The sequence below is a fragment of the Mirounga angustirostris genome, unplaced genomic scaffold, assembly GCF_029215605.1.
Source record: "Mirounga angustirostris isolate CCGP_5_RB_7025 unplaced genomic scaffold, mMirAng1.0.hap1 SCAF_1, whole genome shotgun sequence".
Lineage (NCBI taxonomy): Eukaryota > Metazoa > Chordata > Mammalia > Carnivora > Phocidae > Mirounga > Mirounga angustirostris.
Window position 1 is genome coordinate 54,819,846 of NW_026991709.1, and position 20,988 is coordinate 54,840,833.

General features: G+C 37.3%; 1 protein-coding gene and 1 pseudogene across 1 annotated transcript in view; both read right to left on the reverse strand.

The window, feature by feature from the left end:
• Positions 1 to 20,988, reverse strand: part of MORC1 (MORC family CW-type zinc finger 1) — a 170,399-nt gene that overhangs the window by 72,077 nt on the left and 77,334 nt on the right. Inside the window, exons 15-16 of the mRNA XM_064589446.1 lie at positions 4,384 to 4,512; positions 1,453 to 1,558 (exon numbers count right to left, since the gene is read on the reverse strand). Of these exons, the coding sequence (XP_064445516.1) occupies positions 1,453 to 1,558; positions 4,384 to 4,512 (235 nt within the window). The remainder of the gene's footprint in view (positions 1 to 1,452; positions 1,559 to 4,383; positions 4,513 to 20,988) is intronic.
• On the reverse strand, positions 18,678 to 19,133 carry LOC123834529 (ERI1 exoribonuclease 3-like; annotated as a pseudogene).

The following is a 20,988-nucleotide window of genomic DNA, read 5'->3' on the forward strand; positions in this document are numbered from 1 at the left end:
TTTCTAATGGGCTCAGCTGGACCCAGAGACGATGCAAAATGTACTAGGATGACACCCCATTCTAAGTGATAGAAAGCCAAGTGAAAGAGAGGTTCTGTCACCTATCCAAGATCTCACAGCTAATGGAGCCAGGGGAATCAAAAACACAGGCAGTCTGGCCCCAGAATCAGAACTCTAAACACTATTCTAATGCTGCATGAAAAGTTCTTAGCTCACAGGAAGGGATCAATATTAGTAACTATTCTTAATATTGAAACTGAGCCAACCCTTGGCTCTTATGTGGGAGATACTCAAGTTTCAAGCCAGGGCTAGAACCCAGCTAGGAGTCAGAGACCTTGGCCAGTAGCCTCATGAACAGGTATCTTAGCCCCCATTGGGCTTCAATTTTCACTTCTCTAAAATGAAGGAGTGAGGCTAGATCAGTATTTTATAATCATGCTCCCTGGAGCTCTAGGCTTTTTACAGAGTACAGAACAGAAATGAGAAATGGAGTCTGATTCGCACACATCCCAGCTTCCAATTTAATCAGGAAAGTTCTGCATTTATCTTATGTATTTGGGGTCTGAACAAATTGTGTTTGGGGAAAACAGGTTCTGCTGCAAACCAAGAAACAAGACTAAAAACCCCTGGGCCGTGAGGAATCTAAGAGCCCTTACCACCTCTGGTATTTTCCTTAGTCTCTAAATATGGGTAACTTGGGAACTCCAGCTGGAAATGTTGGTGTGTGTTTGTGCTGTTTATTTTTTTTAATTTTCCTTTTTTTTTTTTTATTTAGGGCTGGATAAAAATAATGAAACAGGAGTTATTACTCTAATGTCTGTATTAGCCATATTGATCCACTTATCCAGGCCAAAGAACTTAGAACAAACTCCATGGAGAAGCAATGTTTGATTCAGGGGTGCCTTCATTAAGCAGGGGGATACTCATTCTTTCCCTTCCCAAGGAAAATAATTTAAGTCTAAAGGGTCTGTAATAACAGTGACATTCATCAATACTTAATCGGTCTTTTTCCTGTTTTAGCCTGAACTTCTTCCTCCAAGAGCACAAAGCAATGAAATCAATATGTGACTTAAATAGAAAAAGCACATGGTCTAACAGGTTAGTGCCCCAGGAGACACCCTCTGGATAAGATTCCTTTACAATAAGGCCGTATGTTGTATGAAAATGAACTAGAAGGCAGAACTCCAACACTGGGTCATGGTCTCCTGCCAGTGGAAGCACAGAGCTGCACATCCCAAAGTTTGCAGATAATTACATGCAGGGCTCCTTTATCTTGATGGGAAAGCAGACTAACGAAGTATATTTCCACAGGTGGTAAGGAGCTAGAAAGAGTTCACAAGGATGACCGCTATTAAGCTAAAATGCATCTATCGCTGACATTTCCAGTTTCACACAAATGCATTTTGGGAATTAAAAATGGATAATGAATTTTAGAAAACTATCAAAAACTACCTGTTTTCCAAGGGGTTAGGATTATTAGCACAAATCCAGAGGTCAAAAAATTCTTTTTCCTGATAAGTAATAGAAGAAGGCAAGATTCTCCATTTAAGGCAAAGATCTGATAATGAAAACAAAATCACACACAAGAAAGAGCAGAGTCAGAAGTGAACATAGCAAGTAACATGTCAGATTGCACATACCAAAAGTATATGTATCTTTCGATCCAGAGACAAGTGAATCCATAATCACATACCTTTATAACTGACGGCACAACTAGTCTAAGATTCTATGAGCTACCCCAAGACACCACCAATAAATTGTTGTTATTATGGTTGTCGTTATTGCTGAAGTTCTTTCCAGTTGGTTCCTGCTCCTTTCAGCCAGAAGAATGTTGGTTAGGTCCCTCCACATCTCTTCTTGAACCACAGGAAGACTTCTAGTGACTCGACTCCTCCATTTTCTCCAACCTACGATCCCTCTGCTACCAACACCACTTTCCATCTCCAACCACTTGACTAACATAACAAGGAAAATCAAGCTCTCTGAACCATTTACACAGTTACACACTCTGCACCTGTCTCCTGCTCTTACCCCACCCTCCATCCTACGATTTGTGACTTCTTTTGTCTACTTCCTCCTTTCATTCCTTCCCTGCCTGTAGAACCAGGCACTCCAGTCTCTCCAGGCTATTCTCCACTCTAATCCTGAATTCTATCCACATACACAGCTACTGGCTCTTAGGTAAACATTCTCTCTGTTCATCTAAGATCGAGGCAGTATGCACATTGGTTAAGAACACACAGTGTTGAAGTCACAGTAGCTAAGAACTGGAATAGCTCTACCAGTTACTACCTCTATGATCTTGGATAAAGTACTTCTCTATGCTTCAGTATCATCATCTGTAAAAAGAGATTAATATTAGCACTTACCTAAAAGGATCGTTGAGGATTAAATGGCATAATAATGATAAAAGCTAGGCATTATTTATGACGGTAAATTTTATGTGTCAGTTCGACTGATCCATGGGTTACCCAGATATCCGGTCAAACATTATTCTGAGTGTGTCTGTGAGGGTGTTTTGGATGAGAACATTTGCACTGATAGACTGAGTAAAGATTACCCTCCCTAACATGGGTGGGCCTTACCCAATCAGTTGAAGGCCTGAACAGACACAAAAAGGCTTACTGTCCTGTAAGTAAGAAGAAACTTTTCCTTCCTCACTGTCTTGAGCTGAGGCATCAATTTCTTTTCTGCCTTCAGACTCAAACTAAAAGATCAGCTCTTCCTGAGTATCAAGCCTGTCAACATTCAGGCTAGAACTACATCAGTGGGTCTCTCAGTCCTCAGGTCTTCAGACTCAAACTGGAAATTAAGCCAGTGGCTCTCCTGGGTCTCCAGCTTGCTGACTGCAGGTCTCTGGACTCTTTAGCTTCCTTGATCATGTAAACCAATTCCCCAGAATTAATACCTATCCGTCCATCCTATGACTTCTCTTTCTCTAGAAAACCCTAATACACCACCCTAAGCACTTAGTAAACTTTACATGTGTTAATTCATTTTTTCACAAAGCTGTATGATGTAGCTACAAATACTAACCCCGTTGTATAAGTCTGAAAACTGAGGCTTAAAGAAGTTAAGGAATCTGCCCAATTTCATACAGCTCTCAGATACTGGAGATTGGATTCTGGCAGTACCTTGCACACATCAAAAACACACAGTAACTTTTAGCCTTCATTGTTATCATCCAATAGGTTGTTGCATATAGTCATCAACTTCCTCAACTATTCCTTCTAAATGTCTGGCGTGTAGGTTCTTCTGAAATTGCACAGCCATGACTTTCTCCGGACCTTTACAATTTCTCCCCTGGCTCCTGGATGATGCCAGTAATCTCCTCACAGGTCTGACCTCAACCATTGCGCTAGCCTTCCTCCAAATCATCCTGCACTGAGCAGCCAGAACTACCTTACTACAAGTTACATATGACGCTCAGGTCCTCTTTGGACCACCCCAGGGACAAGGTGGGACAGGTGTTCCCTAGGCACTGTGTAAATAACTACTATTGTGCGCTTTTTTGTTTGCCTGGTTGCCTTCCCCCTGGATGGCAGATTCCTTGCAGATAGTAGAGAATGTCTTTAATTCTCTAACCCTTTATATGGTGGCTAGAAGATGTATTGGAGGCACACAATCATAAGTGCTAAATGCTTGAGTGATGTTCTCCTACTGAAAAACTCCCAAAGCCTTGTCATTACTTACCAAAGGAAAAACTCCTTACTCTGACATTCGAGGCCCTCTAATAGGTTTACTCAACATAAACACTCTCGTCTTTTATTATTCATTCATCATTCATCCAGTAGTCAATTACTAAGTACTATATATTTAACATAGTGCTAAGTATTAAAATAAAAAATAACTGTGTCTATTATTCTATCACAAAAATTTTAGCTCAAGTGTACACTTGATATTAACACACAGTCCCCACTACATCTCCGCCTCTCAAAATTCTACCTCGACAGACGTAGAGGAAGATGGCAGCGGAGCTGGAGGAGTGCAGGCTCACCTCGTCCCACGAAGACTGCTAGATAACTATCACAACATCCTAAATACCCCAGACATAGACCTGAAGACGGACAGGACAAACTCCACAACTAAAGAGAGAGAAACAGCCATATCGAAGAAGGTACCTCTGTCATGAAGCCTGGCCTCAACTCCCACCACCTCCTCAAATAACTTTATGCCTCTTTGACCTCATTTACCTAATTTTAATCTCTATTACACATTGTTTCATGCATTTCTGAACCTTTCCTAGACCCTAATCTCCTTGAAAGCAAGCACCCTGTCCTACCCACCTCTGTCTCTCTCACAACCCACTTTTCAGCACAATGACTTGCTATTGGGAACTCACTAAATGTTTGCTGATTGGAATGGAATTAATTCAACACTCACCACACTGAATGATGAATGGGATGGCCATGGCTTGTCGTCTTTGATACTGAACAGAATCTAAAGATCTCTCCATGTCCTTGTCCTTCTGATATCCAAATTCATTCCAAAACAATGTTAGATTTCTATTACCTTAAAAAAAAGGCAGGCAAAAAATAATAAAAGAAAATTAAATCAACAAGATCAGGATGATAAGCAAAGTTTGAATATAAGCATATGTATATACAATATGATCTCAACTATGTAAAAACTACTACATATACAGAAATAAGAAATAAAAATATTAATATTAGTTTTCTCTTAGTATGGGTGAAATTTGTCTTCTGCTTTATACTTGCATTTTCCAAACTATATATATTATGATTGCAATATTTTTATAACAAAATTAAACACAATAGCAGTTATAAAAATATATACATATTGCAACAAACTACATTGACATTTAAAACTTTTTTCTTAAATACTCCCAGAAGCAATTGTACTGATTAAACTTAAAGGCCACCCTTCAGACTATTGATACAGATATTTATCATCTTGTCTCACGGCCAGTTTCTTCACTGTTATTTTATGTCTAGTCCCCTTCCTTCCAGTGTTTTATGCCCTACCCTTGCCCCAGATTCTAGACTCCCTCCTTGCTTAGAAACAGCACTTGTCATGGAGGACCACTAGGAGCCCTTCTTAAGAGGCTGTGCTCTTATCCTTTGATCCAGCAATTGCGCTGCTAAGACTCTTCCCTACAAACATACAAAACAAAGACTATATATATCACAATACTGTTTGAATAGAAAAAGAAAAGAAAAGGAAACAACATAAAAACCTAAAATAGGAAACTGATAAATTCTATTTCCAAACAAGGGACACTAGGCAACCTTTACAATAGGTAGAGCTAAATGCATTGTTGTGTCAAGACCTCTTAGAGTTTTATAATACTTTTTTTAAAAAAATATGAAACAAAAAGATATGAAACAGAATACCTACTATAGTCAATTTTTATAATTTATAAAAAGCTTATACATATACAATTTTGATGGATATGCCTTCCTATTCCTGAAAGGAAATAACAGAAAGTTTTAATAGTAGATGCCATTGGAAAGAGGGAGAGAAATTGAGAAGAAGGTGGGGGGAAGACACTTTCACTTTCACTTTTAACCTCTTGAACACTTAGAATATTTTTACATGTGCACGTGTTACTTTAAAAATATTTTTTTAAAGAAAAGAACCCAAGTTTACCATTCTGTCCAATATGATAACCACCAGTCACATGTGGCTACTGAGTACTTGAAAGATGGTGGATATAAAACATTTCACCAATGTACAAAGCCAAACAGTGAGAATCTAACATACACACCTTGGAAATAAAATATATGCAGTAGGGCCAGCCTTCCATCAACCTTAACATATGACTGTATAATCCATGCAAACTACAAATAAACATCCTCATACTTTACTATTCCTGTTAAAATTTAGGTTCAGAATGCTATGTGCCATTAAGACGAGCAAGGAAGGAACTCCGTCTTCAAAAAGAAGTATGAAATTGGGCCAGGCTGAAAACGACCCTCACAAATTCCCAACTCTCCTACCTTGTCTCTTCACAAAACTCCTAGCAGCTCTCACCTCAAATTTCCCTTTGGACTCTGCTTTTTGGGCTTCTCTCAACTCAAACTCTTGGCTTTCAGCTAATTGCTCAGCATTCAGTCTTGGCCCATCCCAGACTCTACTTCTTCACTGCACACCAGACCCTGAAATATTCTTTGCTGTCTGGACAGGGTTTGTGAAACCTCATTCTCTGATTTCCACATGAACTACTCAGTTCTTACTATGTCAAAGTAAGAACTACTCAGTTCTTACTATGCTGCAGATTAAGGTCAGGTGGCTTGGACTGCAGTCTCTGCCACACATTAATTGTTTTTCTCATCATAAAGTGTTTATAATAACTTGCCTTACAGGGTTATCATAAAGAATAAATGCAAAGGTATATTAAAAACTATAACACTCTGCAGAAATTTAAGTCGCTGCTGTATTATATTTATCCTCTAATTATTGCTTCCCCAAGGATACTGTACCTTTTCAAAGGAGGAACTGTGCTTTATAACTTTGCATGCCCTCAACATGGAGCCACCTAACTTCTCAAACAAATATAAACTGTGAACCCCAACATAAACACTTTAAGGGCGGTAAAACTACTAGGATGTTAGAAACAGGCACATACCTCTCAAGGGTGGGATGATCTCTGCTCTGTGATCACACCACTCTTTAATGCTTACGCATTACATTTTAGTTTACTTTATGCCTATTTTTCCCTCTAGATAGTGAAATCCTTGAAGACAGTGGCTATGTTAGGATCTTGTTTTTCAGAGGCTGACACACAGAGCTTAATGTTTACTTGTAAGACTAAATAATACTAAAGAATGACTGGCTATCAAAGCAGAAGAGAGGATATTCAGTAGCCGAAACATCATGAGCAGACCTGATAAAAGATATTATACTATTCAAAGCAGATATCAGGACAAAGAAAACAACCAGAGTTATTCACTCTGGAGGTCAGAAATGGCTTTTTCTAACTGTCAACAGAAATTCAACTTTGTTTCTCCAGATAGAAACTACTCCAACATGCACAACTTACATGTTATTAAAACAAATTTCCAAGGACTGGCCCCAGAAGACTAGGCAGATGTTTCAGCAAGTGAATAAGTAAGCCAGAGGGATAACAGCAGGAGGAAACATATCATGCCAGTTTCTATTTTCTTTTATGCATTACTCAGTCTGTAGACATTTATACAGATACCCTGAAAAAAGTTCCTCCCATATAAGGGAACCTCCACCAAGATATCAGTGGATTTTTCAGCAGAAACCTTGCAAATCAAGAGAGTGTGGGATGATATAATCAAAGTGCTAAAAAAACGACAAAAAGTACACCACCACCTGCCAACCCAGAATAATTTACTCAGCAAAGATGTCCTTCAGAAATTAAGGAGACACAAAGAATTTCCCCAAAAAACCTAGGGTTTTTCATTACCACTAGACCTACCTTACAAGAAATGCTACAGGGAATTCTTTAAGCTGAAATGAAAGGATACTAATTAGTAACTTGAAAACATGAAAATATAAGATTCATTGGTAAAGGTAAGTATATAGTCAGATTCAGAATGCTCTAGTATTATAATAGTGGTGTATAAATCATTTAACTATAGTATATAGGTTAAGACAAAAGTATTAAAAATAAGTATAGCTACAATAATTTCTTAGGGGATATACAATATTAAAACATGAATTCTGAATTGTGAAATAAAAAAACAAAGAATGTTTGTGGGGAAAGGGAGTAACAAGGTAGAGATTTTGTATGAGATTGAAGTTAACCTGTCATAAGCTTAAAACAGACTGTTATAACTAAAGCATGTTTTATGCAAGCCTCATAGTAACCACAAAGCAAAACCTAGGATAAACAAAAGTAAAGCAAAACAAACAATAAAGCAAAACAAAAGATAAAGAGACAGGATTCACAGCATTACACTACAGAAAATCATCATATTGCAAAGGAAGACAACAAGAAAGGAAGAAACAAAGGAACAAAAAAACAGCAATTAAAACAATAAGATAGCAATAATAAGTCCTTATCCATCAATAATTATGTTAAATGTAAATGGATTATATTCTCTAATCAAAAACATAAAGTGGCTGAGTGGATTAAAAAAAACAAGACCCAACTATATATTGACTATAAGATACTCACTTCAGTTTTAAGGATATATATAAGCTCAAAATAAAAGGATGGAAAAAGATATCCTATGCAAATAGAAACTGAGAGAAAGCAAGGATAGCTATACTGGTATCAGACAAATATGCTTTAACCTAAAAAGTGCAACAAGAGACAAAGGAGGTCATTATATAATGGTAAAGGAGTCAATTCATCAAGAGGAGATAACAATTATGGATATAGATATATAGATATAGATATCTGTACCTATCTATCTATCTATCTATCTATCTATCTATCTATATATATAGACCAACATCAGAGCACTAAATATATTAAACAAATATTGACAAATCTGAAGCAGAAATAAATGACAATGCAATAATAGTAGGAGACTTCATTACCTCACTTTCAACAATGGATAGATTAATCAGAGAAAAATTATAAGGAAATAATGTACATGAACCATAATTTAGAGCAAATGGATCTAATAGACACACAGTATTTCATCCAGTAGCAGTAGCATACACATTCTTCTCAAACACACATGGAACATTCTCCAGGACAGATCATGTTAGATCACAAACAAGTCTTAACAAATTGACAAATACTAAAATCATTATCAAGTATCTTTTCTGACTATAATAGTATAAACTAGAAATTAGTAATAGGAGAAAAGGATGAAAAATTCAAAAACAGGTAAAAGTTAAACAATATACTCTTAAATAACCAATGGGTCAAAGAGGAAATCAAAAGAGAAATTTAAAAATATATTGAGATAAATGAAAATAGAAACAGCATACCAAAATTTAACAGATGCAATAAAAGCAGTTCTAAGAGGAAAGTTCATAGTGATAAATACATTAAAAAACAAGAAAGATCTCAAATAAACAATCCTTCCACCTCAAGGAGCTAGAAAAAGAACAAATGAAGCCCAAACTTAGAAGAAGCAAGAAAATAGCCAATATCAGTAGAAATAAATAAAAGAGAGAACAGAAAAACAATAGAAAAGATCAATGATACTAAAAACTGCTTTTTGAAAATATAAACAAAATTGACAAACCCTTAATTAAACTAAGAAAAAGAGTGAAGACTCAAAATCAGAAACCAAAGAAGACACATTACAACTGCTACCCCAGAAATACAAAAGATAAGAGACTACTATGAACAATTATATGCCAACAAATTGCCTAATCTAGAAGAAAGCGGTAATTTCCTAAAAACATACAAATGTCTAAGACTGAATTATGAAGAAATAGAAAATCTGAAAAACCTGTAACTAGTAAGAAGATTTAATCAATAAACAAAAGTTTCCCGACAAAGAAAACCTCAGGACCAGATGGCTTCACTGGTCAATTCTATCAAACATTTAAACAACAATTAATGCCTATCCTTCTCAAATTCTTCCAAAAAATTGAAGAGGAGGGCACACTTCCAAACTCATTTTACAAAGCCAACATTATTTTGACTCCAAATCCAGATGAGGACACCACAAGAAAAGTACAGGCTAATATCACCAATGAATACAGATGGAAAACTCCTCAAAATAATACAAGCAAATAATATTCAACAGCACACACAAAAAAAGGATCATAAGCTATGATCAAGTGGGATCTATCCCTGGATGAAATGATGGTTCAACATAAACAAATCAATAAATGCAATACACCACATTAATGGAAGGAAAGATAAAAAAACATATGATCATCCCAATACATATAGAAAGGACATTTGAGGACAACTACATGCAAAAGAATGAAACTTACACCATATACAAAAAACAACTCAAAATGAATTACAGACATAAATGTAAGACGAAAACTCATAAAACTCCTGGAAGAAAACATAGGCAGTTGCTCTTGAACATCAGTCTGAGCAGTATTTTTTTTGGATCTTCTCTGGCAAAGGGCAACAAAAGCAAAAACTTAACAAAAGGGACTACATCAAACTAAACAGCTTTGCACAGCAAAGAAAACCATCAACAAAACAAAAAGGCAGCCTACTGAATGGGAGAAGATATCTGCGAAATGACATGTAGCCAATAAGGGTTAATATCAAAAATATTCCACAAAAGACCCCAAATAGCCAAAGCAATCTTGAAAAAGAAAACAAAGTGTGAGGCATCACAATTCCGGACTTCCAGGTACATTTCAAAGCTGTAGTCATCAAGACGGTGTGGTACTGAAACAAAAAAAGACACATCGATTAGGGTGCCTGGGTGGCTCAGTTGGTTAAGCGACTGCCTTTGGCTCAGGTCATGATCCTGGAGTCCCGGGATCGGGTCCCGCATCGGGCTCCCTGATCGGCGGGGAGCCTGCTTCTGCCTCTGACCCTCCCCCTTCTCATGTGCTCTCTCTCTCTCATTCTCTCTGTCTCAAATAAATAAATAAAATCTTTAAAAAAAAAAAAAAAGACACATCGATCAATGGAACAGAAAACCCAGTAATGGACCCACAACTATATGATCAACTAATTTTTAACAAAGCAGGAAAGAATATCCAATGGAAAAAAGTCTTTTCAACAAATGGTGTTGGGAAAACTGGACAGCAACATGCAGAAGAATGAAACTGGACAACTTTCTTATACCATACACAAAAACAAATTCAAAATAGATGAAAGACCTAAATGTGAGACAGGAAACCATCAAAATCCTAGAGGAGAACACAGGCAGCAACCTCTTTGACACTGGCCATAGCAACTTCTTACTAGACACATCTCTGGAGGCAAGAGAAACAAAAGCAAACATGAACTACTGGGACTTCATCAAGATAAAAAGCTTCTGCACAGTGAAGGAAACAATCAATAAAACTAAAAGGCAGCCTACAGAATGGGAGAAGATATTTGCAAGTGACATATCAGATAAAGGGTTAGCATCCAGAATCTATAAAGAACTTATCAAACTCAACATCCAAAAAACAAATAATCCAATTAAGAAATGGGCAGAAGACATGAATACACATTTCTCCAAAAAAGACATCCAGATGGCCAACAGACACATGAAAAGATGCTCAACATCATTCATCATCAGGAAAATACATATCAACACCATCTCACACCTGTCAGAATGGCTAAAATTAACAACACAGGAAATAACAGATGTTGGTGAGGATGCGAAGAAAGGGGAACCCTCTTACACCGTTGGTGGGAATGCAAGCTGGTGCAGCCACTCTGGAGAACAGTATGGAAGTTCCTCAAAAAGTTAAAAATAGAAATACCCTACAACCTAGCAAACTCACTACTAGGTATTTCCCCCAGGGATACAAAATTACTGATTCAAAGGGGCACCGGCATTTTATAGCATCATTATCAACAATAGCCAAACTATGGAAAAAGCCCAAATGTCCATTGACTGAAAAATGTATAAAGATGCGGTGTATATATATACAACAGAATATTACTCAGCCATATAAAAAGAATGAAATCTTGCCATTTGCAAAATGTGGATGGAGCTAGAATGTATTATGCTAAGCGAAATATGTCAGTCAGAGAAAGACAAATACCATATGATTTCACTCATATGTGGAATTTAAGAAACAAAACAGATGAACACAGGGGAAGAGAAAAAAAGGGGGGAGCAAACCATAGGAGACTCTTAACTATAGAGAACAAACTGAGTGTTGCTCTAGGGTAGGTAGGCAGGGTATGGGCTAAATGGGTAATGGGTATTAAAGAGGGCACTTGTGATGAGTACTGGGTGTTATGGAAGTGATGAATCACTAAATTCTACTCCTGAAGCCAATATTACACTATATGTTAACTAACTAGAATTTAAATAAAACAAAACAAAAACATATAAAGAACTCACTCCGCTCAGTATTAAAAAAAACAAACTAATTAAAAAATGGGTAGATGACTTAAATACACATTTCTCCAAAGAAACACATATAGCCAACAGACACATGAAAAGATGCTCAAGATCATTAATAATTAAGGAAATACAAATCAAAACCATATTAAGATATCACCTCATAACTGTCAGAATGGCTATTATCAAAAAGACAAGAAATGACAAGTGTTGGTGAGGATGTGGAGAAAAGGGAGGCCTTGTGCACAGTGAGTGGGAATGCAAAATGATGCATCCACTATGGAAAAAGTATAAAGTTTCATCAAAGAACCAAAAAATAGAACTATCATATGATCCAGCAATTACACTTCTGGGTATTTACACTAATTCGAAAAGATATATGCATCCCTATGTTCATTACAGTATTATTTACTATAGCCAGGATATGGAAACAACCTAAGTGTCTATCAACAGATGAATGGATACAGAAGATATGGTATATATATACAATGGAATATTACTAAACCATAAAAAAGAATGAAATCCCCTTTGTGACAACCTGGATGGGCCTAGATGATAGTAAGCTAAGTGAAATAAATCAAAGAAAAATACCGTATGATTTCATTTATATATGAATCTAAAAAGCAAGACAAAATAGAAACAAACTCATAAATAGAGAATAATCTGGTAGTTGCCAGGGAGGATGAACAAAACAGCAGAAGAGAATTAAAAGGTACAATCTTGTAGGGGTGCCTGGGTGGCTCAGTCAGTTGAGCGTCCAACTCTTGATTTTGGCTCAGGTCATGATCTCAGGGTTGTGGGATTGAGCCCCACGTTGGGCTCCACGCTCAGCAGGGAGGCTGCTTGAGGTTCTCTTTCTCCATCTCCCTCTGCCTCTTCCCACTATGCCCTCTCTCTCTAAAATAAATAAATGAATCTAAATAAATAAATAGTGCAAACTTCCAGTTATAAAATAATAAGACATGGGGATACAATGTGCAATATAGGGAATATAGTTAATAATATGTAAAACTAATGATGTACTGTATGGGGATTAACATAACAATAAAAAATTTAAAAAAATAATATGTAACAACTTTGTGTGATAACAGATGACAGCTAGATTTATCATGGTGAGCACTCATAATATGTATAAATGTTGAAACATGTTGTACACTTGAACTAATATAATGGTGTATGTCCACTACACTTCAATTAAAAAAAGAACACTGACAAAATTCATTATATTTTTAAGATAAAAACTCTCAATGAATTAGGTATAGAAGGAATGTACCTCAACACAATGAAGGCCATTATGTCAAGCCCACAGCTAACTAATATCATATTTAATAGTGAAAAGTTAAAAGCTTTTCTTCAAGATCAGGAAAAAGACAAGGATGCCTACCCTCATCACTTCTATTCAACATTGTACTGGAAGTTCTAGTTAGAGCAATTAGATATGAAGAAAAATAAATAGCATCCAAATCAGGAAGGAAGGAAGTAAAAACAATTTCTGGTTTGCAGATGACATGATAGTATATATGGAAACCCTAAAGACTCCACCAAGAAAACTGCTAAAACTAATCAACGAATTCAGTAAAGACAAAGGATACAAAATCAACATACTAAAATCAGTTGCATTTCTGCCACTAAAAATGAACTGTATGAAAGAGAAATTAGGAAAGCAATCTCATTTACAATAACATAAAAAATAATAAAATACTTAGGATTAAATTTAACCACAGAGATAAAAGTCCTATAGACTGAAAACAGTAAGACACTGATGAAAGAAATTGAAAAGATACCAAATAAATGGAAGGATATCCTACATTCTTGGGTTGGATGAATTAATATTTTTTAAATGTCCATACTACTCAAGCAATCTACAGATTCAATGCAAAAGAAGTACAAAAAACAATCTCCAAATTTGTATGGAACCACAGAAGACCCTGAAAAGCTAAAACTATCTTGAAAAAGAAGAAAAAAGCTGGAGGCATCACACTTCCTGATTTCAAAACATATTACAAAGCTATAGCAATTAAGCAGTATGATAATGGCAAAAAAAACCCAGACACATAGACCCATGGAATAGAATAGAAAGCCCAGAAATGAACCCACTCATATATGGTCAACTAATCTTTGACAAGGGTACCAAGAACACACAATGGGGAAAGGACAGTCTCTTCAATATATGGTGCTGGAAAAATTGGATATCCACATGCAAAAATATGAAACTGGGCCCTATCTTACCCCACTTATAAAATTAACTCAAAATGGATTAAAGTCTTAACTGTAAGTCCTGAAACCATAAAACTCATAGAAGAAAACAAGGATAAAGCTTCTTGACACTGGTCTGTTTTGGATATTACACCAAAAGCACAGGTAACAAAAGCAAACAAACAATGAAAAAAAAAAAATCAAACAAAAAACAAGTGGGACTACATCAAACTGAAAAGCTTCTGCACAGCGAAGAAAACAATCAACAAAATGAAAAGGCAACATACAGGAGGAGGAAATATTTGCAAACTATGTATCTGATAAAGGCTTAATATCTAAAATATGCAAGGAACTCACACAATAGCAAAAAACAAAAACAAAAACAAACAAACAAACAAAACTTACACTCTGATAATAAAATGAGCAAAGGACCTGAATAGACAGTTGGCCAAAGGTACATGAAAAGGTGCTAATCATCAGGGAAATGTAAGTCAAAAGCACAATATCACTTCCCACCTGGTAGGATGGCTATTATCAAAAAGAAAAGAGATAACAAGTGTTGATGAGGATATGGAGAAAAGGGAACCATCACGCACCGTTGGTGGGAATGTAAATTGGTACAACCATTATGGAAAAACGGTATCAAGGTTTCTCAAAATACTAAAAATAGAACTACTGTATGACCCAGAAATCCCACTTCTGGATATACATCTGAAGGAAATGATAACCAGTATCTTAAAGAGATATCTGCACTCTCATGTTCACTACAGCATTATTCAGAATAGCCAAGATACAGAAATATGGAACCTCTAAGTCCATTGATGGATGAATGGTGAAATATGATTAGATAATGGAATAGTACCCAGCCATAAAAAGTTGGACATCCTGCCATCTGCAACATGAACGAACCCGAAAGCCATTATACTAAGAGAAATAAGCCAGAGAAAAACAAGTGGGTATGTATGGTATCATTCATACGTAGAAATCTAAAAAAATAAAGTTGAGCTCATAGAAACAGCAAGAAGAATGGTGGTTGTCAGCGGCTGTAGGGTAGGGGATACGGGGAGATGCTGGTCAAAGGAAACAGGCTTTCAATAAGAAAGTGAGTAAGTTCTGAGGATATAATGTATGGCACGGCAACTATGATTGGTAGTACTGTATTGTATACTTGAAATATGCTGAGAGAGTGGATCTTACGCATTCTACCTCCACACATATGCAAAAAGATAACTGTGAGGTGAAGGATGTGTTGATTAACTTGATTGTGGTTAAGTATTTCACAATGTATATGTATATCAAGTCATCATGTGTACATTTTAAGTATATACCATTATTTTCTGTCAATTATATCCTAATAAAGCTGGAAAAAAATTATCTATCCCAGTCTGGCAAGAAATAGTAAAATTAGTAATAATCATTCATTATATTAAGTTGGCTTTGGCTAATGGTGTGGCGTGTAATTATGGACATTTGGTTATATATGTGGCTTTAATAACTGACGTTTTTGTTAATGTTTTGTTAATGTCTTGATGAGTAAATTGCCCTTTCATCTAGAAATCAATTAAAAGAGGTAAAATTTCAAAATTTGAAAAGTACTTATTTTAATTTTTTTATTATTTTTTTATTTCATTATGTTAATTACCATACATTACATCATTAGTTTTTGATGGAGTGTTCCATGATTCATTGTTTGCGTATAACACCCAGTGCTCCATTCAGTACGTGCCCTCTTTAATACCCATCACCAGGCTAACCCATTCCCCCACCCCTCTCCCCTCTAGAACTCTCAGTTTGTTTCTCAGAGTCCATAGTCTCTCATGGTTTGTCTCCCCCTCCGATTCCCCCCCCTTCATTTTTCCCTTCCTGCTATCTTCTTCTTTTTCTTTTTTAACATATAATGTATTATTTGTTTCAGTACTTGGTTTTTTTTTTAAAGATTTTATTTATTTATTTGACAGAGAGAGAGGAAACACAAGCAGGGGAGTGAGAGGGTGAAGCAGGCTTCCCTCTGAGCAGGGAGCCCAATGTGGGGCTTGATCCCGGGACCCTGGGATCATGACCTGAGCCGAAGGCAGACGCTTAAGGACTGAGCCACCCAGGTGCCCCGAAAAGTACTTGATTTTTAAAAAGATATATCTTAAATATTCCCACCCACCTATAAAGAGTACTATGAAGATAACCCAAACTTTACTAATTCCAAAATTATATTAATATCCTCAAGGTATTCTGATCTAAAATTTCAGCTTATTTTGTGAACAGGAAATGGTTGCAAGCACATGGGTAATATTCAAAATTATAAAAGAATACGTATCTTGAGATTTTTGCTTGAATAATCAACAAGCCTGTTAAATTAGAATAATCAGGGCTTAATGCACACAGAATTAAAGTCCTAATTTCTAGAATGAGTATCTGAGAACTGAAAATTTAATTTACTGCTAGCTATAGAGAGAGTACTTTATTCAGAAGATTCCAAATGTTTAAATTAATCTGATTAATTTTCAGGAGCCTTTTAAAACTTGGAAAAAAATAATGGGAACTGCTGCGATAACTTACTAAACATTTGCCAAACACCAGTAAATAAAAGAGCAGTTCACAAAGACTCTGCCTCTTAAAAAGAGAAGAAATGCAACACCCTCCTAGATGTCAGTTTCATATCTATTCATAGAATGTACAAAGACATCCAGGGAATCAATTAGCCAAGAGAAGAAGTAATAAAATTCAGTAGTTAGTTACCAAAGCAAAGCTTTGATGGTTTCAATCAAAATAAGAAAGGCTAAAACAGTTACGAAATCAAAGTACCAGGAAAATCGTAAGATGAAGGTGCTTAAATCAGGTCCCTGACTTCAGGTAGTTCTGCAACGAAATAGATGATTATAGTCTATCTTTCAAGATCTCCTGAGATAGAAATTACATATCCATTCTCAGGGGATTGTAAGTCATGCCTCCTGCTCTGTTGAAATTGTCCTGTTCATCATTACCCCTCATTCTTAGCCAAGCCAGACATCAGACCTTCCCTAAGCTGATCCATGTGTTATCACCGATCATTTATGTTTGTGATGGAGTCACTCAGAGATGGCAAACTGGTTTCAACCAACATGCCAACCCCAATCAGTTTGTAGTGAGACCTGTTCACTCTTGAGGAGGACTGTGAAGCTAATGGGCACCTGACGAGAGCTGCTACATAACCACTTCCCCCAGGACTTCAGTGCTGGTGAAGCTGCTCACAGCCCCATTCCTTCCCTCGGCTCCTGGGTGGAGTGGAGTGGGTTGGGCAAGTCACACTTCACCGGGATGGTCAGTGGCAGAAGTAGGTGAAAGCCACGGCCAGAATGTTTTCACTTCACTCTACTGTGAGCACAGCAAGCTCCAGGAATCTGAGGAATTGGTCCAACTCCCTGGAAGTGTCAACTTCATTACCTCACCTGGCAACATAGCATCATTTTCTCTCGTTCCGTCTCAGTGGTTTCCCACGAGAGGCTCCTTAAGCCGCAAAATAAGTTCCGAACCACTAACCCCCCTCCCTCTACCTGAGAAAATACATGACAAAAAAATAAACTGAATTCAAGAACACTTCTGTGTGATTCTAGATTTTACTAACCAACTACATCTATACATATTGGAAAAAATGTAGCATATGTATGTATAAGGATTTTAGACAATTACTGGTAGATTCGAAGATTCCAAACCATACTCTAAGGTCCCCGAGGGCTGCCTGGCTCCCAGCTCAGAAAAAGGCCGGTGTGTGCGCTGGACACTAGAAGGAAGAGCGTTAGGGGCCCCATGACAACAAACCTTCAAAAACAAAACTGACGAGAGTTAGGTTTCTTCTGTGTCTTCCCTCAGGAAGAAAGAACTTTTGCTTTCTTTTTTTAGGTTATATTTTTATTTACTCATTTTCACTGCTTTTCTTTGCATACACTCAACTTTTCTAATTCCTTCTATAATGGGGAACTTAAAATTAGACATAATAATCTAAAGCATAGTCCTAGAGTTCTGTGTCATTATGGGCAATTGACTAGCTGGCCAGCTCATTCTCCCAAATATCTGGGTTAGCAAAGTTTATCTTTCTACCAGGACTTATTTCACTCAGACATACACAAAGCCTGCGGACTTAATGTCCTCAGAAATCTAAAGATTCAAAGTTATATTTTTTTCTCATTTCCCCCACTTCATTCAGTGGGACATTCACAGTGAGGATGGGGGAAGACACAAGATGGGGACTGATCTGTCCTGGAGTCCCGGGGGCATCTTGATCTGTCCTGGAGTCCCAAGGGCACCACACACCATGCACTACGGATGGGAGGGGGCTCAAGGGGCTCGGTGGCTCCAGCAGAGCCTGTGTACCAGGGAGGAGGCAGTCAGTGCCTGGGTCCCCCTAGAGTGGGAGGGGCTAATACTGGACTGAGGTTGAGGGGCAGGGTTGGCGGCACAAAGTCTGAGGGGCCAAGCCCTTACCCAGGGCACAAGCCCACAGAGCAGGCTGGGGGGACACTCTGGATGTAGGGCTGTGCCACTCTCCCATTTCCCCTCTTGTGAGGGAAAGGAGGGTTCTGGGCTAGGCCAAGCAGCTACCCTGGCTGGCCCCATCCTGTCCTCAGCCGATCAGAATGGTGATGTCTGCTTGACAATGAAGCCTTGATAGGCAAGTGTCTTCATGATGTTGGTGATGTTCTTACAGTCATCAATGCCTGTGTCCTGCAGGCTGAGGCCCTCATTCATGTCTAGAAGTTCATTCTTGGGCCAGCAGCCCATGGTGAAGTTGCAAGCCTTTTTCAGATTAATCCACTGCTTGAAGTAATCTGCCACTGGCAAACCCAAATACTGGCACTGGCCCAGGAGTGTGACTTTCAAGTCCCAGTCTCCACAGGTGACAAAAATTGACTTGACATTTGGATGACCCTCTCCAGTACTTGCCGCAGGCTTGGCAGATTATCCACCATGCTTGAAAAATCCCAGAGAGTCTGGACAGAACGGAGTAAGCTGTGGATGCACTATGGGCTGGACATGATCAATCTCCATGATCTGACCATTTAGCTTCAAGAGGGAGAACTCGATGATTTCCTCCATGCACTCTGACCCTGGCCGATGCAACCTACTTCCTCTGTTAATACAACTTATGTTTAATTCTGACTGCATTGTTTCAAATTCAGTCATTAAGGTGCAACCTACTCTTCTTTACTAAGGCACACATAAATGCACCGATAGAGTTTTGAGGTCTTGCTTCTGGTACAGCAGGGGAAATCAGACTGTAAGAATAAGACTGCAATTCCAGACAAAAGAAGGCTACTAGGCTTTTTAGTATTTTATTTGCAATATAGGTAAGATCCTCTGAGATATTTTAGCATGAAAATTCACTGTAGATGTAAAAAATGTCATTATCATGATAATACAAGTGCAGTCGGAAAGAAAAGGAAGCCTAAGTACTGTTAATGGTGATAATTTCAATTACCAGGTGAAAGCAGTGTAAATGGATAAAATCTACGAATGTGATTTTTTTAAAAACAGAAATCAATTCAATGAACTCCTGAACCATCCTGCTATTTGCTGAGAACTGGCATGAAGTAATGATTTTAAACAGAGTACATATTTATGCCATATAAGTCAGGTAAATGTCTATATCATTTTTATTGTTTTAATTTTACCTCTAATCAAGCTTTTATTCAATACAAGTTTTTTATCAGTATAGAGCTCTATGTTGTTTCTGTCAAACAGTAAAATACAAACTAACATAGGTGACCAAATGGAAGATGAAAAATTTTTTTCTTTTAGAAGTATTAAAGCTAATAAATTGTAAAAATATGATAGAATCAGAATAGAAGATTTTAGGACTCCTAAGGAATCTGAGCATTGATCATTAACCGCTAATATCATTAAGAGAGAGAGAATCGGACAACCTGATGGTAGAACACAATACTACCTATGAAGCATCTTGACAACAAACAAAAAAACAGGTCTGAATTTGGTCAAGCTGCTAATCAATTTTACCAATTTGCAGAAAAATCAACAGAATGAAGGAATCTGTTAAACCACACCCAGTAAGGCAGCGCGCAAAATTTAGAGCCTGTGAAAACTATGAAACAACCAGCCCAGTTTTTCCTACAAATAAATTGCAAGGAAAAACAAGGGAAAAAGAGAAATATGGGGATGGGTAAGATGGGCAAGAAGGACCTTGAATTATATTATGACAGGAGATAATTAGAAATGTAACAACAGACTGGATATTTTATGGTATTAAGGAAGTATTGATAATTTTTAAAGCGTTATATTTGTACTGTGATTTTTTTTTTTTTTAAGATTTTATTTATTTGACAGAGAGAGACACAGCGAGAGCAGGAACACAAGCAGAGGGAGAGGGAGAAGCAGGCTTGCCGGTGAGCAGGGAGCCCGATGCAGGGCTCGATCCCAGGACCCTGGGATCATGACCTGAGCCGAAGGCAGATGCTTAACAACTGAGCCATCCAGGCATCCCTGTGATTATGTTTTTAAACAGAGTTCTTTCTTTTAAAAATACATGATAAATATATTTGATACAATTATATAATGTCTAGAATTTTCTTCATAATCTATCTAGTTGTTGAGGAGTAGGGGGAATATAGATGAAACCAGTTTTCCCAGGAGTTGAGAACTGTTGAGGTTTGATGATGGATTTACGGGTTTCATTTTAATATTTTCTTTAATTCTGTCTAATTTCACAATTTCCCATATATATTAGTTTGCTAGAGAGGACATAACAACAACAAAACCAGGCTGGGGGGCATAAACAATGGAAACTTATTTCCTCACATTATCTTTTCTCTGCACACGCCCATCCCTAGACTCTCTCTGTCCAAATTTCCTCTTCTTGTAAGGACACCAGTCGGATCAGATTAGGGCTCACTCTAACGGCCTCATTTTAACTTAATCACCTTTTCAA